The sequence below is a fragment of the Typopeltis vanoorti genome, chromosome 13, assembly GCF_054136105.1.
Source record: "Typopeltis vanoorti isolate ZY-2024b chromosome 13, IOZ_Tvanoo_1.0, whole genome shotgun sequence".
Classification (NCBI taxonomy): domain Eukaryota; kingdom Metazoa; phylum Arthropoda; class Arachnida; order Uropygi; family Thelyphonidae; genus Typopeltis; species Typopeltis vanoorti.
Window position 1 is genome coordinate 67,998,176 of NC_143561.1, and position 25,868 is coordinate 68,024,043.

At 35.3% G+C, this 25,868-nt stretch overlaps 1 protein-coding gene across 1 annotated transcript in view; it reads left to right on the forward strand.

The window, feature by feature from the left end:
* The first annotated feature begins 8,080 nt into the window (after positions 1–8,080).
* The window catches only part of LOC150100247 (thiol S-methyltransferase TMT1A-like), a 31,222-nt gene continuing 13,434 nt past the window's right edge, over positions 8,081–25,868 (forward strand). The window contains exon 1 of the mRNA XM_090402971.1: positions 8,081–8,857. Coding sequence (XP_090259097.1) covers positions 8,312–8,857 — 546 coding nt within the window. The 5' untranslated portion in view covers positions 8,081–8,311. The remainder of the gene's footprint in view (positions 8,858–25,868) is intronic.

Genomic DNA, 25,868 nt, shown 5'->3' on the forward strand with positions numbered 1-25,868 from the left:
TACGTGTTTCACTCACGTTCGATACTATTTTATTTGTAATTATTCTAGTCAGTTTTTATTCTTGTCAGTTTTGCAGTTACGCATAATTGTGAGAGTGTTTAAACCTATATGTAAGTGCCCTGAAGAAGCCAACAGATAAGTGTGGCGAAACTAGTTGGTCCAGATAATTAATAAAATTGATCAACACTTGATCGGTTAACCAAATATTATTATTTACTAATTTATGATCAAGAAAACAACCTTCATGATGAATAGTATACCCATTCTCTTTATGCAACGTTAACCTTTATCAGTTGTAACCAGGGGCGGCTCGTGCTGCAGAAACCGCAGCACCCCCAATTTTTCTCTCTATATAAATATATTTATTAATTTATTCATATTTGCTTGTAATATTTAATTTTATCATCAACGATCCTATGCAATTCTCTTATTTTGTACAAAAAAATAATAAAAATCCATTTAGGAGGTCTAGCAAGAAGGACGCTAGCAGCACTGTGCTTACACAGTGTTATATTGCTACGCGTGCAAGCACATGCACGTCATAGCAAGATGTGATCTATTAGCGTAATGCGGCACTGTCCATCGCGCAGTTCCACTGTAGTTTATATGCAGTTTGCGCCAGTAGTAGAGTGTTCGTAGTACTTATCGTGTTTACTCCGTCTTTTTAAATATTTGGACATTACAATTAAAGGATTTAATTGTAATGTCCAAAAATTGTAAATTGATTCCTTTATTTACAATTAAACCAATGGATTTTATTTTTAAGTAATTTTAAATTATGCTAAACTGTATAACTTTGTCTATAATAAACAATATTTTTTCATGTTTAATTTTTTTTTAATTTTTACCATAATTTTGATATTTTATCTAAAGACGTATACAGTGTATACATATACACTGTAAGTACAGTGTATATGTGTATTCATATTAAAAAATATGAATAAATTACTCAGAAATGAACTTCCTTTAACAAGCCCATACAGTTCCTTGAATTGTATAGCTTGTCTCTCAATCCTCTGTACATGAGTCCTTAGCAGCTTTTCCAAATTAATCAGAAGAGATACTAATGAGTTGACAATTAGATATTTCATTTTTTGCACCACCTCTATAACGATTTAGCATACATTCTTTCCATTCCTATGGGATCTTTCCTGTGCTATGAATCGAAGTACATCACAACTAACTCAAAGGCCTAACCAGTTCAGCTGAAAATATCTCATATATGAGCTGATATCCCTTCTGTTTCTATTGGCATTTTTGCGTGGGTTATGCAACAGCTCTAGAGCCTTCTCATTCACCTTTCTTTCTCTTCATCCAATGTATGAATAACACGTTGCACACGCCAGATTGATAGATCATCGCGAAGTGCGCGTTTATTATCCGAATAATCTCATCTGCTTTGTGACTATTCAGCAAAGTTATTATTCGACTGTCCTTTATTGCAACATAAAGATAAACAGATAACTGAAAATTCGTATCAATGAAAAATAATTAATGATTTTCTATCATGTCAGAAGTAGAAACTCAAAAAACTTTGAGTGTTATTTCGTACTGTGAGGACTTTACAATTCTTTGCTGTTTTTTTCCACTGCTGAGGAAGAGCGACTTTTCTTGCTGTTGCAAGACTATACAGAAGAGAGAAGTAAGTTGCTGTATCTGTCAACAGAAAAAGCCATGTATATTGAAGTTTTTATCAGAAGTTTCAAAGAAACGTCTTGTTGTTGTTGTTATTATTATTATTATTATTATTATTATTATTATTATTATTAATTTATTAAGTTAATTTAAATTAATAAATTAATTTATTAAGCCTGTGTAGCTCAGTGGAAGTAGCATGTGTATCCACGGCATTAGGCCGCCTGCATAATGCCTAATGTTTTCGATTCTAGTCACCGACTAGAGGAACTTTTTCTAAGGTTGTTATTTCCCGTAAACTCAAAGGAACTTTTTCTAAGATTGTTATTTCCCGTAAACTCAAGAAATCGACTGTAGAACCCAAACTGTTTCAGAGAATAAACATAATGTTACAATTAGGGACAAGAGATAGCGCAACTTGTTAGGATTTCTTTCTTTGGTCAGTTATTTCCGGTGGAGATTCAAGTGCCTCCTCAGTATCCGAACGTTGGATAGGACTAAAATGCGTCGAAATATTTTTTTTAGCTGATATTTTATTATTATAGTTGTTATTACAAAAGACCTCAAGGAGTCTGACTCATCACGAGAGGTCAAATATCACACACACGACACCATATCTTCTCTTGAATTCATTGCATTATCTGCATTCACAACATTCAAAAGCAAGCCATTCCAGTAATACAGCGTTCCATGAAAGAAAAATACCTCTAACCCATCTCTTAACTGCATTTATTCACATTCATCAATGTTCACTCGTTCTCCTCCGTTCCTACCCTCCATAAATAACGAATGCTGGTATCCTGTAAGACCCTTTCAGAAGTTTTAACTGTGTCATATCACTCCTTTATTCTATTTTTTAGCGTCTGCATTCCATAATTTCCCAATGACTGGGAATCTCTCCTGGTAATCTACATTCCACAATCCTAATATCATCTCTGACATCTTCTTTGCACCTTCACCTCGGAAATCTAGAGACCGAATCTGCATACAATAATCTAGAAGAGGTCGTATCATAGCCTTGTAAAGAAAAAAAAATGTCTTCCTTATTCTAGCATATCAATGTTCGTTTCAGCATTTCAATTATCTTCTGCATTGTATTTGCAATTTCTATATGACCCTTGAACTTCAAATCCTATCTACTAAAACTCTAAGTCCCCAGCCTGATCAGTTTCGTTTAGTGTAATCCTGCATATAATACACCATTTGGATATTTGGTACAATATTGCACCAAAGTGCAAAACTTTAAATTTACATGCCCACGATTCAACTTATACAAATTATTCTGCAAGTATTGCTTTTCTGTTTACTGATTACCATGCCTATCTCTTCAGCAATATCTATATATCATCTGTAAAAACGATCTCAATGTCATTAATATAAAGAGCAAATAACAACGGACCAAGGACTGCTGGGTAGACTATTGGTTACCATAAACCATGTACAATCATATGTCCCAATATACTACATTTTAATATCTATAGGTCATCCATCCTCTTATCCAAACGAATAATTTCATATCAAACTTTGCGGTTTTCTCCACTTAGGCAAGCCTTCAGTGCTGAATCCTCTCAAAATCTTTAGCAATTTCCACAATCGCTACATGTCAAAGAATGTTATGGTGGATAGCTTCTTGAGATTTGTTCACCTGCTCAAGTACTCTAGTGCTCTACTTATTCCAACATTCTTTCTCCTGTCACTTACCTCATGTGCTGTTCATAATTTAGCCGAAGACTGCATTTCCCAGTCATCTTTCTCACTCAACAAGCCGGCCAATGTTCACATATCTCCTACTCTGTGATCTTTCATAATCATTGTCTTAATAATGATTACTTTCCATGTTTCAGTGGAATGAAAACAACTTTTTCAAGTCCACTTCCTCCAAAACATAACCATTTCTTCTTTCACTCAAACACCATTACAATGCCTAATACTGTATAAATATCAAATATGTCCTGCCTAATAATAGTATTCTTGCAGTTCATGCATAAGGGGTAGAGTATCAAAACATCACTTTTGAAATATTTGATGCTAACCAGAAGAGGACGATCCAGGATGTTTCACCATTTTATTCCTTGCCTTTTCTATAACTATCCTGACAATGGATATCGGTAGACAGTTTCCACCTCTCATTGTCATCGCAGTAGAGTTTATTCCAATGTCATGTTAAACAAGAGGCGATATTTCCGATTCTACGACCCTCGTAACTATTATTTCATTCCATATTCGGAATCTGTTCTATTGTCGGTTTTTCCTCTAGAAATTTCTCCCAGAGGAAATCATACGTTTCTGCATTAAAGATCGGAAACTCTAGAATAGACTGAGAAAATACAAGCCTATGAAATGTTCATTCTATAATCAGTAAAAGGAATGGACCATCTAATGATTTCATCTACATATCTGACATCGCAGAGTTACCGTGAAGTTACTATGAAGCTATGCAGGAAAGTTTCACAAACTGTATTTGAAATAGGTGTTCGGTGTTCTGATGTTAATCAGAAATGTGAGCACTAGATTTCATGTGAACAATGCTTGGGAATTTTTGGCAGCCTATCAGCATTCATAAAACCAAAGCACTAGAAAAAGAACACCTTACAGACAGGTAGAGTAAGTCGTTACGAGTTTCATCTTCTTGCCTGTAATTACCTTGTTGAAAATGAAACTTTCTCTAAGATTTTGTTCCGGTCTGTTTCCCAGTCACTCGATCTTTAAGAATATGAAACTGTTGCAAATGGCTGTGGTATTCTCATCATCAATGTCTTCATATAGTCAGTAGATATGAATTGAACTGAATTACCAACAAGGACTAAGACTCCATCTTATTTCCGAAAGTTGGGACTAAAGAAATCTGCTGTTGCCTTCAAAAAATAAAGAGCTTTAGAGGATATATATATATATATATATATATATATATATTTATTTATTTTAATTTTTCCCACGCTTCCGTTAGAAGTGAAATTAATTTGTTGCGAATTTATATGCTTTATTATTATTATTATTATTATTATTATTATTATTATTATTATTCAAAGCTGAATGATTGTAGAAACTTTGAGAGTTTCCTCATTTTGACTAGAGAGCTTATAAGAATACAATCTTCGGCATTGGCGTCCTTAGCTTGCACTACTTCAAAGAACACGACCGCTACCCAAGCATTCGTGTATTTTTCCTTTTATTAATGCATTCGATAAAGGTTTCGCTGGCCTGACAAATGTTCCGAACTGTTTGATTTTCTTCAGAGACCATAATATCAGAAAAGGATCTCCAAAAACCTAGGCGATCCATCAGATCACTATAACCTTTAGGGTTATTATTATTATTATTATTATTATTCATTTTAACTCATGAATCTCAATCACTCAAATATACCCACTGGCAGTTCTACTCAGTGACACCCTTCCCTAACCAGAACTGCTCATCTCAAAGTGCATACAGCAAAAGCCCTCCCTCTGTCGGGTAAAGAACACTTCGGTAAAAGCAATAGCATAGGCAAGCATTCACTGGAATGCAGTGATTGGGAAACTGAACCAGGGCCAGCTCAAGATCCACAGCAGCTCAAGAAAGCAAAAACCCTCGTGCCATTCTGAAGTAATCCAATGTCAGGAGAATGTATTTTTCACAAGTGAACTTTCTGTCGGTGCGTAAAAGTAATAAATAAATAAATAAATCAGCTAACGCCTTTTATTCCCTTATAGGGAGTAGGCGAGGCCTTTTAACCCTATCTAGCTTTTGGAGACTGAGTGAGCAATTCAATCTCCACCAGTAGCCAATCAGAGATAGCTGGCCCATGTCTATCACTAATTATAGCAGCCACCGATGAAGAGGCTGGCAAACAAGTGCTGCCATCTCTTGGTACCTAACCCTAACAAGATATGTTACTGTCTGACATAATGTGGGTATTATGGTCGATTTTCTTGAGTTTATGGAATGAAAAACCCGAGTTTCCGGGAGGAAAAACCCGTTTGCCCGTGCCAGAGATAGACTAACTCGGGAATCGGTCGAAGAAAGGCTTAGAAAAAGTTCCTCCAGTCGGAGACTAGACTTGAACTTAAGTCCGACTTCAAGCGACCAAGCGTAGAGGACGCAAGCGCCACTTCCACTGAGCTACACAGGCCTACCAGTAATTAATAAAGAAAGAGCTATATTGCTTCATTTCGGCGACATAGATTATATAGAAATTGTGAACATTAAAGATCCAACATTAGTTCAGTCGAATGTATGTAGAAAGTATGAAAGTTGTGCGATCTTTAACATCCACCATTTCTATATAATTTACTTCTTCGAAATGGAGCAATATGACTCTTTCTTTATTAATTACTTTTACGCACCGATCGAGAGTTCACTTATGAAAATATATTTCTCTGATACTGGATTGCTTTAGTATTAAATGGGAGTTTTTGCCCTCTTAAGGTTTCTGCCTGAGAAGAGCTCTTGAGCTTTTGGGGGCTGGTGTTTTCCAGGATGGAAATGGATGATGTCTTTTCAATCAAGTGGCATACAACAAAACCACTTCGTCAACATGAAAGTGTCCTGTCTATCAATCATTTGTTGAGATCGCGACTTAAAACTAGAGATTCAAGTTGTCAAATCGTATAAGAATGAGTTGTTCATTATTGCTAGTGGAGAATCTGGAGGTAGGAACAATACAAGCGATGCGTGTTGTCCGTGCCGATTTCCACGGGGAAACAGTATGAATAAAACGTAAATCTTTAGACAAATAACAAAAATGAAACCTATTTTGGTATACGTTTGGAATTATACAATTTAAAAATATAACATTAATTCATTAGTAAAAAATTGAAAGAAATTATATGAATATGGATGTCTGTACAGCCTTTTGTAAATGCTTTCATAACACTAGGTAGAAGAAACACTTATAGGCTTGATATGGGTTTCGACTAAAAGAACTTTTTCTAGATATTCTTTCAAAATATATTATTCAAGAGCTAATCAATGTTTGGGGCAGACAAGTTGGATTTTTGATCCGGAAGCGTGAATTTTTAATCTTGCAACTCAAAAAAATTAATTTTGTGAATCGCTCTATTTCAGACAATACACTAGTGAATAACACGAGATGGCAGTAGCTGTCTGTCGTATTTTTATTATCGTTTAACATTGTTTATTATTATTATTATTATTATTATTATTATTATTATTATTATTATATGAGCATCAGTACCACACCCAGAGGGGAGCCAAGGGGCCCTGCTCCCCCAAAGAAAAAGGAAAAAAACACTAGAAAATTTTCCAAAAATCTTTTCCTAATTAATGAAATTCATTTTTTTTTATTTATGTTGTGACGTGTCTTCTATTTCTATACTACTTGTGAATTAGCGATCATTGCAGATGCTCAGTCATACGTTGTATACGATGCGTAGTATGTATTCTCAAATTGTCTATTCAACTCTCCCCCCCCCCCCAAGATTAAACCTTGAGTGCACCACTGATAAGCATCCCTATTTTTTTTTTTTTTTTTCACATGACTTCTCTGGCGTAAGTCAAATTCGAAGGCAAAATAGCATTAGCGCACATCTTATCAACCAACTTCTTAAATGTAACATGCTATCACATTATTACAACAGTTCTCCTGGAAGCAAAGGCTCATCAAGGTCTAGAGAGAGATGTATATCATTAACAATTACGTATATTACATACATTATATGCAATTTTTACTTAGTCGTATGCCACAAAAAGAAAAAAAAAAAGAAAAGTACAGTATAATGAAAGAAATTAGAGAACGTGTGTACTTTGTATATTAAGTAATTACTATATTTATTTGTTCAAAATCTTTAATTTTTCTGAATAACTTTATTTATTTATTTATTTATTTATTTTATTTTATTTTATTTTATTTTATTTTTTTTGCATTTCATTAATAATAATTTATTTAATGTTTCTTTAATTTTAAACTTTCCAAATAATAGAATTTGCATTTTAAGATATGAAACAGGATTAAACATTTTCATTGCACACAATCCAACTCAAAAAAATAAAAATAAAAATAAAAATAAAATAAAAAAATAAAATAATAATACAGTATATATACTGTATATATTATATACTTAATTTCAACGACATATTGTTATATTATTAATAAAAATTATATAAAGGTTGTATTATATAATATTATATAAAATTATAATAAATACATATAAATATTTTCCAAATATAAATAAAATGTTCCAATTTGAATTCGTTTATAATATTTACGATGCGGTCTTTTGCGTATATCTCGAGGGGGGGGGGGATGCTGGCATACAAGAGCCATCATTTTTTTTTTCCAGCTTATGTTGAATGTGTCAGTACTAATTAACATTATTTTTCCTTCTTTCTTTTTTTTTTTTTTAAGTGTGTATGTGTGCGTATGTAATTTTATCAATAATTTCTGTCATGCGCGAATTTAACCAAACGGCAATCTGATATTAGTTTTGTAGGTCTTATTCGGAAGTTGACTTACTGAAAAAGAATGAAGAAGAAACGAAGCTTTTCATTTGTGAACGGAGATGACCCAAGGACCATTTTAGAGAGAGAAAAAATATTTATACAACCGCTCCCGTTTTCTTCAAGGTCAGTAGGACACAGCGTGAAATCGTCTGCTCAAATAATGCACAAGGAAGTAAGAAATGGCATTCTTTTTAAGTCCGAAATCTATGATACATAAGTCAGTGAGTGCAGTAGCATGGCTGTGAAACAGAAACCTCACAGAATGGCATATATTGTGTTACAGTTCGGGTTGCATTCAACGTGGTTAATAATTATTAGTTTATTTTTATATTGGAGAAGCAGGACTTTGCAGAAGTGGATGTTTGCGTGGGTATTTGGAGGTTATATTTCTAATAATAGCAGTGCGCATATACGAAACAGAAAAAAGAAACTGTTCTCTTCTATGTTCAATTTAATGTCTACCGATCCCGAACTTAGATTACAAGGCCCCGGAGCAATACGAATTCTAGAAATTGGAGTTGGAAGTGGAACAAATCTTGAATTTTATCCTCCCAATTGTCGTTTGGTTTCTGTAGAACCTAACCCGTTCTTTGAAACTTATTTTAATAAAAACATCCGAGATTTTCCGCACGTGATCGTCGAAAGTTTTATTACTGCAGTAGCTGAAAATATGAAAGAAGTTGCAAGTGGCAGTGTGGATGTAGTTGTGTCAACACTTGTGTTATGTTCTGTAGCTGATTTAAAAGCGACTTTAGATGAGATCAAAAGAGTTCTAGTTCCCGTAAGTAGTAAATTATCCCTTAATCTCATTTATTATTATTTTTATTTGCATCATAATTATCAGTAATATTAGTAAATTGTGTAAAATTAATAATAATAACATAGAGTTCTGTGCTGACTTTTTTTCAGATCACATTTTTTAAAACCTTATACGCCTATTACTGAGATCTCCGTGTGAACAAGCGATGCATGATGGTGTAATAATAATAATAATAATAATAATTTTTATTGATCTCAAATATTTACATATATACAATTATCATCTTGAGTAACATTCAGTATATTATTTTACAAGGTTCAGCACTAAGTGCTACATATAAAGTAATTTCAATAATAATTATGATTACATAGTTTTTTTTTTGCTATCTTTTAAAATAATAATCAGAGTAATAATTTACAATTATGTAGTTCAGAGTTACACAAGTTATATAACATTACATGTAGTTTACTTTTTTTTTTTTTTCAAAGTTTGAGAAAGAGTGATTATACAACAGTATTTACACATGTGCAATTAAAATATTATATTTCCTATTTCTCACAAACATACAATGTAAACTCATTATTTACACATTTTTTTAATAATAAGAATAATTTATTACATTATTTTTTTCATGTTACATAGTTATATTATATTAATGATATCACATAATAATCAGTATCTTCTTTATTGTTAAATTTAATTAAGTTAAATTAAATGTAATTTACTGACTGTTTTGTTGCATTTCTACATTTGATTATAGGGATTATGTGTAGATGGGTGAGGCAAGTTAATCCCACCTACTTCGAAGCTTGGGTTAGCTTTTATGAAGAGAGTGGGATTTAGCCTTCACTATTTTTGTTGTTGTTACTGTTTTTGTATGGGATGCTGGTGATTTGTGATGTGTATATTAGTGTTAATGGTGTATTAACTTTGTTGGTATATTTTCCAGAGTTCGTTTTTTAATGTTCTGTAGTTATCTATGTGTTTTAAATTTCTTGGTAGGTTGTTGAGTTGCTTTGGTATCTGATGTGATCTCACAGAAGAACCGTATGAGTTGTTGAAGGGTGTAGGGATGTAGAGGGTTGTTGTAGGTCATGTTATACGATATGTGTCTCTATTGTTTCGATAGGTGATGTTGAAGTAATTCCTTGTTAATGTCATGTAGTGTTTTAGGTTTTTAATGCTCAGGATTCTATGTGTCGCCATGTGCTGGTCAGATATTGGTTGTTGCGTGTAAGGTGTCCAAATCACTGTTGACACAATTTTCCTATGTAATGTTTCTAATTTTGTTAGGTGGCTGTTTGATGTGTTTGCATAGACTGTTATACTGTATCTGAGTGGGATTCGCAGATACCGTGATATAGAAGTTTTTTTATGTTGGATGGAATAATGTCTTTTACTTGGATGCGGTGATCCGGAGTTTGGTGTGTAGGTATTCTGTATGTTTTGTCCATTTAAGGTGGCAATCTATATAGAGACCAAGGTATTTTGCATGTGTTACAGGTTTGATTTCGGGACATTTGCAGGTATTTTTGTTGTTAATGCAGCGGTATGTGTGACAGTGTATCGATAGTGGTGCGTGGCGCATGATTCTTGGGTTGTGTATTTTTAACATCTGTGTTTTGGTGCCGTTGATTAGAATTGCGTCTTGGTGTAAGTATGGTGTGATTTCATTTAGGTCTTGTTGTGCTTTGCAGAGAGCCGTGTTGACGTCTGTGTGGATTGCTAGTAGTGCGGTGTCATCTGCGTACTGAAATATTTGACTTCTTATGGCCATGTTATGAACATCATTAATGTATATGTTGAATAGTGTGGGTGATAATATGGCGCCTTGAGGAATACCGTGTTTTATTTGTATACCCCGACTGACATGTGCCTATTCTTGTTACTTTTGTTCTGTTTGAGAGGTAGTTCTTGAACCATGTATGCAGTGTTCCTCTTATACCTATTGAGTATAGTTTGGTGAGTAGTATGTCATGTTCAAGTGTATCAAATGCTTTGGTTAAGTCAAGCAGTATAAGGACGGCATACTTTTCGAGAGCTTTGTTTATTGTGTCAACGATGTCTTCTAATAAAGTGATGGTGCTTTTAGTTTTCTGAAAGCCGTATTGGTTTTGTGAGATGATGTTGTACTTCTGTAAATAGTTCTGTAGTCTGGTGTGCGTTATTTTTTCTAGAATTTTTGAGATGACTGGGAGGATAGCTATTGGTCTGTAGTTCTGAGTATCGTTTCTTTTGCAGTGTTTGTATATTGGCGTAATTATTGCAGTTTTTATTTGTTGTGGAATAATGCCTGTGTCGAATATTATGTTCACAAGTCTCAAAAGTATTGGATTTATTTGTTCAAAGTGTGTTATAAGGTCTGTGAGTCTTATTTTGTCTATTCTTTGTCTATGGAGTGGTCTTTGGTTTTAGCTGTAGGAGTGCTTCTTTCAGTTCCTGTTTTGTTATGGGCGTAAAATACATAGTTTGACTTTGTGTCGGTAGTATTTTGTTGATCGTTGGTAGTTTGTCTTTTTTGAGTTGTGTGACAACCATGAACTCATTCAACCTTGAAGGCATGGTTGAATGAGTTTGCTAGTTCCTCTTGATTTGTGTCCTGACCGAAGCTTTTTTGCAATAAAATCTTGTGTTGAAGTTTTCTTTTTTCGAGTTACTAATTCGTTGAGTGTTGCTTCATGTTGTCTTTGTATTCCATGAATTTTTGGAAGTAGTAGTGTCTTTTTGCCCTACGAATTTTTGTTGTTTGTTCATTTCTTGTGTTTTTGTATAAGGTTTGTAAATGTGTGTTACTGGGTGACTTTTTTCCATAGATTTTCTTTTACAGTAATACTATTTAGTATGTCGTGATTTATCCATGGATTGTTGTCTGTTTGTCGCCTCCTTTGTGGTGGCTTTGTTGCTTTTTTGTATATTTCTGTGAACTTTAGTTGAAAATTCTCGTATAATGTTACAGGATCGTTTATTTTAAGTAGGCAATTCCAGTCTGTACTTTTTTTACTTGGTTATCGATAATGCTCTTTAGTATGATCGAGTTTTGTCGACTTTTGGGGTGTTGGTGGGGGGTAGGTAACGTAATAAAACGAAGTTGAGACAAAGTAGTGATCGGCAATTTTGACATTAATTACTGATGATGTATGTATGGATGGGAGCCCGTATGTTGATATGATCAATGCATGATTATGTAATAATAATAATAATAATAATAATAATAATAATAATAATAATAATAATAATAATAATAATAATAATCAACTTGTTTACATTGTATCATAATATTTAGGGAGTTGAAAAGCCATGTTGTGTATGTATAATATTTTATGTTTTATTGTAGTATTTTTCTCCCAAAATCATTGTTATGTGGAATTATTGTACTAAAAAAAAGCAGCCATGTTGTCATTGAAGTGTCTCCGTAATGCAACCGGAAGAACGAAGAGGGAGATTGCCCTTTTCGATTCTTATCTTCCTCTTTCGGGATCTTGATTTTCATCCACAATTTACAGGATAAAAATACTATCAGTGGGCTGTTTATGGGGTAGTGTTTAGATATGAATAGTGGCGTCTTGTGTAAGATGAAGGATTAAATACTGTAGACGCTGGAGTCTGAGAAGTGGAATTATTATTATTATTATTATTATTATTATTATTATTATTATTATTATTATATTAAAGTTACGTTTTGGTTCTCGATTGGTGTGAGTTTTGGTACAGTTCCTGGAGACGAGAAACTGCTAAGTTGAATTATATAAAATTTTTATATGGATCTTTATCTACTCTCCAAGGAATAATTGTGAAAATTGAAGAATGAAGTGTGTCAAGCATTCATATATCCTCCCTGAGAATGCTAGACTCTGAACGTAACTGGAGGCAAGAAGGATACACTCCATAAAGTGAAATGAAATTATTTTCTCCTATTAGAAAATAATTACCGTATTTTTCGGACGATAAGACGCACCCCAAATTTATGAGACGATTTTTAGAAAAAAAGTATTTTATTATATAAAGATATTTACAAATTCTTACTTAATTTTTATTTATTGTTACAATCATTTGTATTAGCAATATTCAGCTCATCTTCACTCTCGGTACTATCACTGGTCTCGTTAATGTCACCATTCGTATTACTTTCGTCTGAACTATTGTTGTCACTCCCTTCAAAAACTGCGTCATCTTCGGTACCATCCATCGCATTACTTATCCCGCATTTCTTAAATGACTTTATAATCATCTCTTCTTTCAGAGCTTCCCATGAATTTTTCGCCCAGGTACATACTTCTGAAATTGTTGGCCGTTTCATACGTCCTGTTGCTGTAACATCGTGATTTGGCTTTGCCATCCATTTGTTCCACGCTTCCCGCAAAAAATTTTTGAATGGTTTATTAATAGATCCATCCAAGGGTTGTAATTGACTTGTAAGGCCTCCAGGAATGGCAGCTAATTCTGTATTCATTTCTTTTAGAAGCTTCTTGGTTGATTCTGTTTTATGCGCTCTGAATTGATCCCACACTAACATCGTAGGCTTTTTAAACAATGCACCTGGACGTTTTGCCCATATCTTTTGTATCTATAATTTCATTCCTGTTTCGTCCATCCAGCTTTTATCTTGAACGTGGATAATAATGCCACGAGGAATTTCATCTCTCGGTAGCGTTTTTCTCTTGACGATTAACATGGGGGAGTGGGGTAGTTTTGTTCCGTCCGCGCAACAAACTAAAACTACAGTGTAGTTTTTTCGTGACCTGTTGTTTTGATCGCTATTGATTTGGTGCCTTTTGAATCTACTGTCCGATTTGAAGGGACATCAAAAGTTATAGGCACTTCATCCATGTTATCAATTTGATTAAGCTCAATGTTAAATTTCCTTCTCGCTGATATGACAAATCTATTGAATTCTATAATTTTAGCTTCATAGTCAGCCGACATTTTTTGGGCTAGAGTGGTTTTTGTACGCATGCATAACCCGTGTCTTTTCATAAATCTAAAGCACCAAGACGGTGATCTGGTAAAATCTAAAATCCCATTAGCAGTTGCCCATCGTTTCGCTTCAAAAATTATCATTTTTCGTAGAAACAGATATTCCCATGTTTCGATGATTTGTTATTACCCAATTTTTCATTCGTACTTCTAATTCTGGCCATTTTTCTAGGTGCGAACGGAATGTTTTCTTGTGTTTGCATAGCAGTTTTAATTGTTCCTCTTGTTTTCTCCACACGCGAACCATTTTTTTCTGTTGGTGGGGGACCAAAATGTCTTTCTGTTGCTCTGTTTCCATATTGTTTTGCATACTTTATCACATTTAATTTATAACTCACGTTATATGAAAGTCTTTTTTTGTTTTACACTCATTTTTTTCTAATTTTAAGATAAAAATTTTAACGACTTATAAAAAATAATTCAAAAGAACCGTACAAAAGCACATATGTTTACACACTAATGACTATTGACGCTCTAAATCGGTGATTCACCCATATGCAGCGAGATATAATAACTTAGGTACCTACCTTCAGTGGCGTACTTACTAATTTTATTAACATATTGCGCCAGTAATTGAACTTCGCTAACAGCTTCGGTACAGTGTAAAGATTCGTATTTAAATATTACCTTCGGGACCATAAGACGCACCCCAATTTTAAGTCGATTTTTCTATGTAAAAAGGTGCTTCTTATGGTCCGAAAAATACGGTAAATACTCAACTAAATGTTGCACTTCTTGTCAGAGCGATTATTTTCAAGCCTATTTTAGGAATTTGAAGAAAGATGTTCTTTTTCAAACTTGCTTGCTAGAAGAAGAAGATATATGATGCAAAATAGTAATATCTTCCACTTCTTTTATCATGAACTGAGTATAAAGTGGACAGTAATTGAGATAATAATTGCAAAGGAAGTCATGTTCCTTGTATAGTGAAAATGAAACGACTGAACTTGAATTCTATTTTTCCCCTTTTATGTACATTAATTAATTTTATCCCTCAGACACAAATTTATGAGAAGACAATGTGCGAATGAGATCTCGTCCCTCCTTCGACCTCATATTATGCGGCATCATGGGTACGATTCTAAAATATCCTAACCAACCAGTAAATAAAATAAATTCTATATATAAATATAGTTAAGTTACTTTCTGGGGGACTATTAACATAATAGGCTGGACAGAGATAAAAGGGGGAAGTTTAAAAAGAAATTTATACTGGACTGACTTCTGCTCACAGAACTATTCATTTCTTCTCTGGAAAAATCTGTCGAAAAAGCCGAAAAATAAAATATATAAATAATACGAATTTTATGTGTTGTTCCTGGTGTTTGTTTTATCCAGCCAGCTTACCTGTTTTGCGAGACAAAAAAAAAAAAAAAAAAACAGTTTCCAGCAGGGAGAGGGGAGAATCTCTGCTAACTTGTGTATATTATATAAAACATAAGTGCATAAATTTGCTTACTTGTTATAATAAGACGACAAATGCATTGGATAAAGGTGTTGCGTACACAGCGGTTTGCAAAGGCGTTTGATAGACTGCCACATGACAAGCTGGTAATTAAATTGGAACGGATGGGGCTGAACAGTAGATTAGTGCACTGGATTGGAGATTTAGGTATCAGCGAGTTGTCTATGGTGCAGCAAAATCCCATAAGAGGAAAGTTACTGGTGGTGTACCCCAGGGGTATGTTTTTGGATCCATTATTATTTAATGTTTGTATGTAAATTATATTGGGAGAAGTCTGAATGGCGATATGTAGTTGCTTCCAGATGATGCAAAGTTGGGGAGAGCTATCAGGAGTTGAGCGAATGCTGTGGCTTTGCAAGAGGACCTGAATTCAATTGAATGTTGCAAAGTGTATGGTTTTGAAATCTGGGAAGCAGATATGGGATGTATTCCTTTCTGCTTGTGATTATAGACAAGGACCTAAAATTTCGGGGACATGTTACTAAAATTGTGAGGACAACACAGCGGATAATGGGAATGATGCGGAGGGCACTGACTTGTGTAAGGATGTTATGGTTCCGAAGGAACCATATGGATTACTGTGCACAGATTTGGTCACCCGGTTTTCAAAAAGATGAAGATATGTTGGAAAAAGTTCAGAGATGATTGACTAAGGTGGTTTCTGATCTCTGGAATGTTGAGTACGAAGACAGATTTACAAAATCAATTTGCAGAAATTGGTGGATAGGAAGAGGAGAGGGGATATGATTGAGACATATAAGTTATTAAGGGGTTAAGTTAAGGTTAATAAATCCCTCATTATTTTAAAGCCGGATACGAAAAAAAATAGCCTTTGGCTCTTTATTGTAGTTATTAAGGGGTTGTTATCAGGTTAATGAGGATGACGTTTTGCATAGAATGGGTGAAGATAGGGAGAGAACAAGAAGTCATCCCTGGAAGCTATATAAGGTTATTTTATCAATAAGGATCTGGTCTTTTTTCTCGATTTTTTTAAAATTGCCTTTTTGTTCAATCGGATAAATCTGATAAGTAGTGGTATATAAAATTTGCTGTAATTGCAGTGAACAGCTTAGGCGTAGTTGGTAGGCATGCCATTGGACGAGACTACGTGGGTCCTTATCATCTTTCATGAAGAGAAAGTGCGCCCAGATATCATCCAGTCTTCCACTGAGCCTGGCTGCAACAGATAATGAAATTGTTCTGCCATTCCATCTTGTAGATTGGTTAGACTGTTTTGCCAAAATCCACGTAGTTCGTCTTTGCCAGGTGCACTCCAGTTTTTTTTTTTTTTTTTTTTAATTTTCTAGCTTGTGCACTGACCATTTCTTTAGTAATAATGTCATTTTTCATTTGTTTTTGTTTCACTTCTGATTCTATTTCCTTAATCCATGAGACATCTTTAATATGTTCCATAGGATTGCGGTATATTGATTTTCAAAATGCGAGTGTTTCTTCTTTTTCTTTTCTTTTTTTTTTTTTGCATTTGTATTTCCTTGCAGAGATTGAAGAAAATGACTTTGGTTTAATCTAAATTGCATATTTTGCATGTATTGGTTGATTCTTGCTTCATATCTTTTAATTTTCTGCGCAGCCGCAATGATTCTTTGCTTTAGCTCTTCGGTAACTTCAGCAATTGTTTTGTTGGTCAAATTATATGCATTTATGAGTTTGTTTTGGATGCTATTATTTTTCAGCCGTCCTTCTTTAAGACTCTTTAAAGCTGCTCGGATAAGCGCGAAGTTTGTTGACTTTTCGTTCCAACCGGAACGAGACTCAAGGTGGACAGGGGAACGTAGCATTAGAAAGGCTGATGCTCCGTTTGCACAATAAAACTTAAAACATGAGTTTGTATTTTTTTTTTTTTTTTAAAGAGCCTTTGGTGGGTTACACTGTCCTGATAGCTGTTATCGCCCCAACCAAACGAAATATACAGTATTTTAGTTCAATACGAGAAACTCCGCATTTTGAAAAGGTAGTATGGACTGAGAAGTAAATTCTGATTATTATTAAGTATAACGGACAGACTCGTATAATGCATCGAGGTTACTTTATTAAAAATAAAACGGTACATTTATTGAAGATCATGCTAAATAGGATTGAGGTCAAAGTTGGGGAAGAGATGCTCGAAGAACAAGCAGGTTTTAGGAAAGGTAAGGGCACCAGAGATCAGATACTTTGCCTTAGACAGATCATAGAAAAATCTGGGTCAGTGAATTCTTTATATTTTCACTCCGTGTTTGAACTGTTACGTAACTCTCGGACAAGTCGAGGGCAATGCCTCTTGTGCCAATTAACTCCAGTGTGGAGAGTTAATTGGTCCCACTTCTATGATGGATCGTTTTCTTGGGTGTATAGTAACTATTTCATACACTTTTTCCTTATTCACCTCCTTAAGGATGAAAGAGCTTTGTTGTTCTAAATATTTTCTCAGTCTATTTTGAATCATTTATCAGTTTTTTCAGATTTGTTTTTAGCAGTCATTTAAGTTTCTTTCGCACACTTCCCCCTCTCCCAAACAGAATTACATTCGACAAGGATAACTGCAAGATTTATGTTAAAGTGATGCCGATTTTATTTATTTACTTATTATTTTTATTGATTTATGTCAGTTGGAATAAAGATTATAAGCGCTTATAATCCTTAATAATGATTAAATTATTAATAAATTAAATTAATTTAGAAAATTAAATTAATATATTATTAATATAATAATACTGTATAATATATTATATAGTAATATAATAAGAACTTATAAGCGTTTTACTTTCGTTTGCCTCTTGGCTGTATTTGGTGAATGATACGATTTTCAAGGATTCTTGAAATTAGCATTATCAAGTTAAAAAGTTTTTTTTTTTAAATTTCCACACATGAAATGCAAATAAATGCATTTGCATTTATTTGCATTTATTTGCACTTGCCCACACACGGCAAATAAATGCCGTGTGTGGGCAAGGGACAGAAGCAGATAACCTGTTGATACGCAGAATAACCAGTCTATTTCTCAATTAATTACATTATTTTAAATTTCATATTATAATACAAAATTTTGGAAAATTATGGAAGATTTTTAACTTAAGAATAACATCTCATTCAACTTACAGACAATTATATTCATCATCATTACACATACAATATATACAGGTAAGAAAGGCATCGCAATATATACGAAAAGTGTAATATCCAAAAGTATTTAGCTTTGGGATAAAACAGTAGCTAAGAATCACTATTTGTACATATACATATGACAAGGTCCTTGAACTATGCAATCTGTTGTAACCATCTGAAATTGATTATTTTATGCAGTGATTTTGAACAAATGTTCTTCATTTAGGTAGATGAATAAATATACTTTAATAAGAGTTTTGTATTTGTTTAGGTTAGTTTTATGTCTTATTACTAACGATTGAAAATTTTTCGCTTGGTAAGTGTAGATAGAGTATAAGCATTGCTTCTTTCTCTGATTTGAAAACTATTTTATTTTATGTCTTGTCTACTAAAGAAACCTCATTCTTTAATGCTAACGTTTCTTTATCATTTTTAGGAATAAATAGTAACCTATAGGTGTGCATGTTCATTATAATAAATTTATTGTACATTATAGTACATATATATTTGTCTATAGTCATTCGAATCATTTTATTTTGAATCGAAACCAGAGATTTCAATGCAGTAAGATAGATTCTTCCCCAGCTTAGAATTTCGTATTATAGTGTGATTTTATATTTTTAACATTTTTAAGTTTGAGAATCTATGAAGATAGTGAGCTCCATTTAACATAGCACGTACTCTATTAACTACATCAGTGACGTGCGGTTTCCAACATAAATTATAATTAATTTTTTATCTTAAATAACCTATGATGTTAAGTTTTCTACTTCCATCGATTACAATTTGAAACTTGTCCTAGTTTTCCAATCGTGTAAAAATACTGGAATTCACAACTGCGGAGAAAGAAACATGAAGTTTCAGGTTTATATGACTTCCACCCAAGAAAATTTTTTTTCTTTAATCCGTAAATAAATTTGTCCGTGGATGGTTTAAGAAGTTTATATAGTGCTTTATTTCCTCAGTAATCGCTTCAGAGATCGTACCACTGCTGGAAATACCTTTCAAACTCAGTCTCGAATATTCGCGGAAAGTTCCATGGTTACAATTTGTCCGACGATGAAACGGGGGAAAATTTGCCCCACACAGAAATATATTTTATAAGATTTACCGCTCTGTCTAATGATTTTAAGTTTGCAAATAGTTAGACTGAAAAGTTGTCCTAATCCTGTTGTTTAAAATGGGATTCAGATTTAAATTTATGGAATATAAATTTATTATATAATAAAGAGAGCCTGTGTAGCTCAGTAGAAGTGGCGTTTGCACTCTACAGCGCTTGACCGCACGAAGAAAGGATTTGGTGGTTCAAATCTAGTCGCCGACCAGAGGAAATTTTTCTAAGCCTTTTTTTGGCCGGTTCCCCAGTTAGTCGATCTCTGGCACGGGCTATCGGGTTTTTTCTCCCGGAAACGCGGGTTTTTCGTCCCGTAAACTCCAGAAAATCGACCGTAGAACCCACACTATTTTCAGACATTAAAAACATTGTGTTAGGGTTAGAGACCACAAGATGGCGGCACTAGCTTGCCGCATTCTTCACTGTGTACCGATGAATCAGTGATAGCCTTGGGCCAGCTATCTCTCTGATTGGCTACCAGTGGAGATTGAACTGCCCACTCAGTCTCCATAAGTTAGATAGGGTAAACGGCCCCGCCTACTCCCTATACGGGAACAACATAGGCGTTAGCTGATTTAAAAATAAATATAAATATAATTAAATTTGAATAAAGGGCTGTGTAGCTCAGTGGAAGTGGCGCTTGCATCCTTTGCGCTGGGCCTCACGAATATAGACTTATAGTTCGAGTTTAGTCGCCGACTGGTGGAACTTTTCTAAGCCTTTCTTCGACCGGTTACCGAGTTAGTTAATCTCTGGCACGGGCAAGCGGGCTTTTTTCTCCCGTAAACTCAAGAAGATCGACTGTAGTACCCACATTATATCAGACAGTAACATATCCTGTTAGGTTTAGGTACCAAGAGATGGCAGCACTTGTTTGCCAGTCTCTTCATCGGTAGCTGCCTATATTAGTGATAGACATGGACCAGCTATCTCTGATTGGCTACCGATGGAGATTGAACTGCCCATTCAGTCTCCAAAAGCCAAATAGGGTTTAAAGGCCTCCTCCCTATAAGGAAAAAAAAGGCATCAGCTTATTATTATTATTACATCGGCTCGAGTGCAAATTTATTACCCAGTGATTACGAGTGGTGATATTGAGTTGTTAGCGAGATAGTGAAGTGAGGAGACAATAGTTTTATTGACGGATTATTCTCAAAGTATTGGAACCATATTACAAAAAGGACTACAAGAGCGTTTCTGAGTGCCAGAACTCAGAAAAACCTACTAAGGTAAGTAGCAGCCAATTCTCTATATAACTTAGCAATACCAAGACCATGGAAAAGCCCTAACGTTCGAAGAAGTTTACAGAGAGTTCCTAAGATTAGGAAAACTCTTATACGATAACTGGTCAGGGAAGATAAAACTGTACGACACATTCCCCCCCCCCCCCGCAGCAGTCACAGACGACGTCATGGACGACCAAAACAACGAAGCTGACACACACCCTCAACAAGACTTAGCACTCTTGCCACAACCAGAAGAACAAGCAACACATAGCAGCGCCTACCAAACAGCAGAATCGCACACAGACTTCCAGAAAGTACAAAAGGAAAGAAAAATATCTAACACGACAGAAATACCCAAAACAAGAGAAACAGAAATAGACAAAGGAACAAATGAAAGAATACCTCCAGTCATCATAAGTGCCAAGGAACACTGGATATCGATCGCCACCGCTCTGCAAACAACAGGAGTCACCTTCACAAAAGCAACAAACACAGAAGAAGGAACACGCATTCAACCTAAGACATCGACAGACTACAGAAACATAACAAAATTCTTGAATAACAACAACCTACCGCATCACACATTCCAACTCAACAGCGACAAACATCTGAAAGTAGTACTAAGAGGAATCACAGAAGCAATATCATCAGAAGAAGTCACCACAGACCTACATAACAAAGGATTTAAACCCATTAAGGTAAGCCGAATGCACAAAGCAGACAAGACTCCCTACCCCTTGATCCTAGTCGAAATCTCAAAAGACCAGAAAGATATATACGACCTCCAAACCATCTGCGACCTAATTATAAAAGTAGAATCTCTGAGACGCAAATCCACAACACAATGTCACAGATGTCAGAAGTTCGGTCATGCACAGCGATTCTGCAAAACAGAATTCCGATGTGTGAAATGTGAAGGAAAACACACCACACTAGAATGCAAGAAACCACTCACCCAGCCAGCGAAATGTGCTAACTGCTGGGGCCCACACCCCGCCAACTACAGAGGGTGTACAGCGCATCCCCAAAACCAGAAGATACAACCCCCAAAGCAGCAAGCCCATACAAGAAAGCAGACCCACCCAACAAATCACAGCCTCCACAACAAACGGAAGAACATATGCAGAAGTTGCAAGATCAACCCAACAACAACAAGACTCCAAATCCAAAACAAAGCACCCACAGCAAACCAAGAAGACCAATCTCCTCAACATAACAAGCTGCATAAGGAGAGAGAGATGCTTGCAGAACTCCGACAAACTGACCCAACACAAGAGGTCAAGGACATCATTCTAAAACACACAGATTTTATTCTCTGCAATCCTTAATGGATAAAAGCAAAATAAAACCCAACTCTCTACAGATCATCAGCTGGAATGCTAACGGACTACCCAACAAAGCTATAGAACTACAGGAATTCGCAGCAGAAACCCAAGCAGACATCGTCTTAGTAAATGAAACACACCTGTCCATCTGACAAGACAAGAATCAACAACTACACCATGTACCGTACAGACAGAACTTGTGCAAGAGCAGGAGGAACTACCATCTTATCGCCACACCTCAAACAGAACACACGGAAACAACAGGAATTGAAATACACATGGAGAACACAAGCAGTATCATGGTATTTGAAGCATACATCTCCCCCCCAAATAAAAAACTAGAATCAGATCTGGACGAAATGCTAAATACAGGCAGAGCAGTAATCATAGCTGGAGATTTTAATACCAAACATTCAGCCTGGAGTAGCAGAAACTCAAATATCAACGGAAGAATACTCAACTCTTATACTACTTCACGAAACATAGCAGTAATAGGACCCACAGAACCCACACACTACGGAGCAACCGGACGTCCTGATGTACTTGATATAGCTATATTAAAAAACACAGCGCACAGCTATCAAATACATGCAGTCAACGAATTAAGTTCTGATCACAACCCCATCATATTGCAACTAGGCACCACACAAGATTTAACGGAAAATACCTCCACCTTTATAAACTGGAAACAACTTCCCTCAGCCTTCCAGGAAATTCTTGGCCCAGTACCACATATAATATCCACTGAAGACATAGAAAAAGCAGTAAAAACCTTTGAAAAACAAGTACTAACAGCAGTATCACAGGTAACACATACAACCAAATGTGCACCACCAAATAAACTCCCAGAGGACATAAAATGTCTTCCTCTATAAATCGGTAATAAGACCACAACTCGCTTACGCATCACCAACCAGGGGACACAGCTAAAAGCAACATCAACAGATTACAGACGATCCAGAACAAATGCCTGAGAATGGCATTTAATGCCCCTTGGTTCACGAGACACCTCCAGTTACACCAGGAAGCCAATCTTCCAGATATCAAAACCTACATGACAGGCATTGAAGAAAAATTCGTTACGGACACAGATAATCACCCACATCAGCTAATTCAACAGGCAGCAGACTACAAACCCTCAGATCATTTCAAATATAAAAAACCAAAATCCTCCATCGCAAGATAAAGCTAATACAGCTTACAATGCTCACAATGGCGGGTAATTTACCCACAGTAATCCTCTATCCTCTCATACACAAGCTAAAATCAGATTAAGGGATGAAGAGTCAAGGACTCGGTCTATCTCCCAAAGAAGTTCCAAGTTCCAAGTTATTATTAAATCGGAATAAAATTTGCTCTGTTACATTGTCTTATATCCAAGCTTATATACAAACAAACTGCAAATTTGTTTGAATTAACGTTTATTTTATGACATAATCTCCTCTTAGACTAATGCACTTGATCCATCGGTGTTACAATGCAGTTATACCATCCTTATAAAGCTCATTTGTCAAAGTCTGAAAAAAAAAAAAAAACTTTCTGTTGCAATAACTTCATCGGACGAAAATTTCTTTGCAGCCACGAAATTTTTGAGTTTCCGGTCATAGAATGGAGTCAGAAAGAGCCATATGAGGCGAATACGGGTGTGTGTGTGTGTGTGTGTGTGTGTGTGGAGGGGGGGGGGGAGCAACAATTCGAAACCAAGTTCGTAAGTTTGGGCTCTCTATTTGCAGATATGTGGGCTGGTGCATTGTCACGTGAAACAGTATCCTTCTCTTGGCCATTCCTACCTCTTTTTTTTTTTTTTCTTGCATAATTGTTATAGAAGATTAACTTAGTACTCTCCTTTTATAGTTTGGGCTTTGAAAAATAACGATCATTTTTTATCTCAGACGACTGACGCTATGACTTTGCTAGCCGATCAACTGCTTTTACCTTCTTCGGAAGTGGAGATTCGACGTGTTTCTATTTTGACTATGCTTGCATCTCCGGATTGAGTTGATGGATCCGAATCTCATTAGTAGTTATCTATGTCCTCGACAAATCTGATGGATTATTTGTAAAATGCTCAAAACGCTCTTTCGAAATTTGTCATCGGTGTTTTGTGGCGGTATCAATTTACGCGGCGCACATCTTGTGGATACTTTTGACATATCTGATTCTTGGTAAGTAAACTCTCTCTCTCTCTCTCTGTGGGGGGTGCTATTTTCAAATAGATTACCCACTTTATTGTTGCTATCGAAAGCGAAGGAACAGATACAAAGTATTATTCATTTCAGTTATAATTTTAGTTGGAGTGATACTCTTTCTTTACGAAATGTTTAATAACTAAAGATGAAAGGGTTAGAAATGCTGAAAACATTTTGGCGATTCAAACACCATCTCTATGTCAGACCTTCTATGTACTCACAACAAAACGAACCTGCGCTTTACGTTCTACTGGAAAACCTTGAACATCATTTCCTGGAATAGATCAGGAAATGTCTATGAGATAATACTGTGGTCTCATGTAATTAAGATCATTAGTTCGACAATTAACCTCCAAGTTATCATACTACGCATACGTAAAAGACGTCAAGTCAGTTACAATTCAATTTTTTTACGAGCGATTTCTGAATTTCTAAGGTTGTGGCCTCGTTGCTTCACTGATGGGATGGTCCAGTTTATAAATAAACAAGCAAAATAAATAAAAATAATAATAAAAATATATATATATATATATATACTCAATAATATATTGATTGCAAACCAACTTCCTTAAACAACATATCACAGAAGGAACTCGAGGTCAAATTGTTACATGTCATTATAGTCTTGGGGTGGGGGGTTCAGTTAAAGACGTAACTATTCTGCCTCCGGTTGGTGACAAGTGATTATGTGGTACTCACTTGGGAAGTGACTAAGTTTATGAATATTCTATTCAGAAAAGGTTACATGCTAAGCTACCAAGCAAGAAATTATGACCAACTGAGGAGTATGCTGGGTTCTGCGTCATGGTATCGGTAGTTGGAAGGATATCGACAGTGCATGTGAATGCGTTTAAAAATACTTAACCATTATGAAAGAAAAAGAAAGAAAAATATGAAAGAATAACTCTGCTGAATGCAGATAATATTCCGCAGATGTTTTTCAAATAAAGAGTTTCCATTTTGTCTAAGTTATCAACCTAGCGTGTGCAACACTGAGCTCACTGCTACCTCTTCACATACCACATGCACTCAGATGTATGAGGAGGATGTACTGGAGCTGTTGCACAAACTGAATAAGAATTCGGTAATAAGACTGATAGGATATTAGTACGGGTTCCAAAAGAGTGTTCACCAGAACTGGCTATTCCTTTGGCTATATCATTTTAAGTTTCAGAACAGGGAAGATTCCGCAGGAGTGGAACGAATGTATGGTAATACATTGGTCTTTGCGCCCTTGTGCAAAGACCGATGTATCCAACTATCGACCAATCAGTATCTCTGGAGTGGTGGTGAAGATTTTGAAAAAGTTGCTCGTATACAAAAATGGTTTGACAGAATCTCTACTTTGCAGTGAACAGCATGGGATTACTAAGAGAAGGGCGTGTTTAAGCAACTTGATGACATTCTATAATAATGTTACCATCGATCTAGACAAGGGGAATGGATACACCATGATACGTTTGGATTTTACAAGGCTTTTGACAAAATATAATATGGAAGACTATATCTACTGTTGCATAAATGGGAGAATATGGAATTGGATTATAAAATATTGGTGTGTACAAGAGGATGGCTGTTGTCAGATACAAAAAGTAGTATATTGGGGGTAGGGGGGTGAGTATGCAAGTTTAAGG